Consider the following 2,431-nt stretch of genomic DNA (forward strand, 5'->3'; position numbering starts at 1 on the left):
GAGAAATAATTAACTACAACTAGAGAGACCGTACATGAAGCCTTGAAGCTAAACCCTAGGGTTTCGATCATCTTCATGTTGATAGTTGAATTAGAGGCATGAAGCTCTCAAGAGTGGGAAAGGGTTGAGAATGCTAGGTTGAAAAGTGGGAAACTCTATTTGTCTATGGGAGATTTTGTCCCTCTCATCTTTTCTTTCAAGTTGTTAAGTGCAAAAAACCCTAAGAGAGTGGATAGAGTGATGGATAAGGAAATTTGATTATCGAATTGTGGCATGTTGCATATGTTTTTAAACGAGAACTAAGTGCAATTGTTAGTGACCCATGGTGGCAAATGATGGTTGGACTAGCACAATGTATGAGATTTTGAGTATGGTGGGATGTAGGATTATGGAAAGGCAATGTGTGGGTGTAGCAAGGATGTTCTTAGTAATGAGTTGTGGGAAGCCCTTAGGTCTATGGATAAGGAGAATCCTCGGGCCTTGATGGCTTTTTGTGGAGATTTTCTTATAATTTTGGGACATAAATGAAGGATGACCATATGAATTGTCAAAAAAGGTTCCCTATCAGAGGATGTGAATTTAGTTTGATGAAATTGTTCCCAAAAGGTAGTGTAAGCTGTGAAAGTGGGGGACTAGAGGCTGATCACCATGCTTGTTGAAGCCAGATAGGGGTATTGCCACATGTGAAGTAGATACTACCCAAATTTGTGAAACATAATCTACGGGCTCTCCTCTACATATAACACATCTCTGTCCTCCTCTTCCGATTCAATACCCAAGGTGAAAGCATTAAGAAAGATCCTCTTGGAACCAAGTGCCAAAGGACTATCTGTAGCATTGTGCTTGTAGCCTTTGGTCAATCAAAACCACCTGAAAAAACCCTCATTATAATAAACGAATATATGAAAGCAAGGGGCAATGTCTGGAGATAAAGCAACAAAGCATTTGGTCCCTCGCTTGTGACCTGGAAGGGTGGGACCCTGGGTGTGAGCAAACAGAGTGGTGGAGCTTTTCGAAAACATTTAAGCATCAATTTTTTGACATTAGTGTATCTTATCTAGAAAGTATTTCTGTATCTATATTATGGTAGTAAAATGATGATTAGAATGATGCATATACCATGCAATTGTGGGACGTTGGATAGGACGTTGGATACATACCATGGCCTGTTCTAACATGCAAGCTCGGTATAGATTCAGAAAGTTCATCTCAAAGTTCAAACATTTTCCCTCCGAGTAAGAGGCCAAAATGCATAAAGTTATGCAGGCTATACACTGCACTCTTGCAAAGGTACGTCGGCTTATCCTTGCTTCGTTGTTTGCATGAAAAACCTATGTGGCCGTCTAGCATTAAAGTAGGGATCTCACGTTGATCTCGGCAACAAGTTCTTAGGGTTCGGAGGCACACCAAATTGCACACTGTTGCAGCCACTGATCTTAAGCACACTTTTAATGTGTTACGTTTAAAATCCTAACATTACAATGGCTAGATGTCAAGGTTTGGAGGTGTCATACAACTCAGCAATTGTTCACAAAAGGCTCTTAACTCTGGTGAAGGATCCATTCTAGATATGCTTGCAAGAGTAGCAAAAGCTTCTGAAAGGTAAGGAAAAACTTCCCTTGTGACATTATCCTCGAAGGTAAGAAGTGATGCCAACAACCTAGCTGCTGCTACACGTTCCTTTAAGTTCAGAATGCAGACCATTAATAAAGATATAGAAAGTAAAAAGTGATAAAACCCTCATTATAATTTCATCCCATCAAATGATTTTCAGCAATATCACACAAGTACTTCAAGATACATGAGGACTAGGATCAACTAACAATTCTATTCTCTTCCTTGAGTACAGCCCATTCAAGGACCAAGAGACAAGAAAAAGCAATAAAATCTTCATTTAAAATTGACCCCACAAACAATTATCAGCAAGGTAACACGCGTACTTTAAGATACATGAGGAATAGGGAAATAAACTACAGTGATGTTCTTAAAAACTGGGATCATAGCAGGCACTAAAATACACCTGCATAAATAGTCCCACGATGCAGTCTGTACCTCTGCAGAAGCCTTGCTTCTAACGACTCCAAGAGAAAGGTTAAATAAATCAACCGCATATGGAATTACTGCCATTTTGAAGTTATGAACAGCTGTAAAGAGAATCTGCAAGCATGCTGACTTCATTTTGGAACCCACACCAACCTAAAAGGGCAATAACAAGATGTTAGTTTGCTCTCTCTCTCTCTCTCTCTCTCTCTAACCTGGGGTACATACTCAGCTAAGTATGCATGCTGCTAAAAAGTTGATGGAACTCTTGACATACAGGTGGTAGGCAACCTCATTTACTGTATTCTACAAGGCAAGCATTCCCCAACATCTGGAGAGTTGGGCCTTGGAACTTCATGGATGTTCCACCCCGCTACCCACACAATCTAGA

The 2,431-nt window shown here is 40.2% G+C and overlaps 1 protein-coding gene across 1 annotated transcript; it reads right to left on the bottom strand.

Moving 5' to 3' along the window:
* Positions 1–1,149: 1,149 nt before the first annotated feature.
* On the bottom strand, positions 1,150–2,184 carry LOC147878136 (uncharacterized). Its single transcript, XM_087372403.1, has 2 exons — positions 2,053–2,184; positions 1,150–1,680 (listed from the first exon to the last, which is right to left on the bottom strand). The coding sequence occupies exons 1-2, from the start codon at positions 2,176–2,178 to the stop codon at positions 1,486–1,488; spliced, it is 321 nt and encodes a 106-aa protein (XP_087228529.1). The 5' UTR covers positions 2,179–2,184; the 3' UTR covers positions 1,150–1,485.
* Between the last annotated feature and the right edge of the window lie 247 nt (positions 2,185–2,431).

This window comes from Dipteris shenzhenensis, unplaced genomic scaffold (genome assembly GCF_047967505.1).
Source record: "Dipteris shenzhenensis isolate YYH24624 ecotype China unplaced genomic scaffold, Dip_SZ_1.0 scaf0541, whole genome shotgun sequence".
In the NCBI taxonomy this organism is placed as follows: Eukaryota; Viridiplantae; Streptophyta; class Polypodiopsida; order Gleicheniales; family Dipteridaceae; genus Dipteris; species Dipteris shenzhenensis.

Coding starts and splice junctions, on each gene's coding strand:
- LOC147878136 (XM_087372403.1), bottom strand. CDS start 2,178: ATGAAGTCAGCATGCTTGCAGATTCTCTTTACAGCTGTTCATAACTTC. Junction 1,681..2,052: donor GAAGCAAGGCTTCTGCAGAG/GTACAGACTGCA, acceptor CTGAACTTAAAG/GAACGTGTAGCAGCAGCTAG.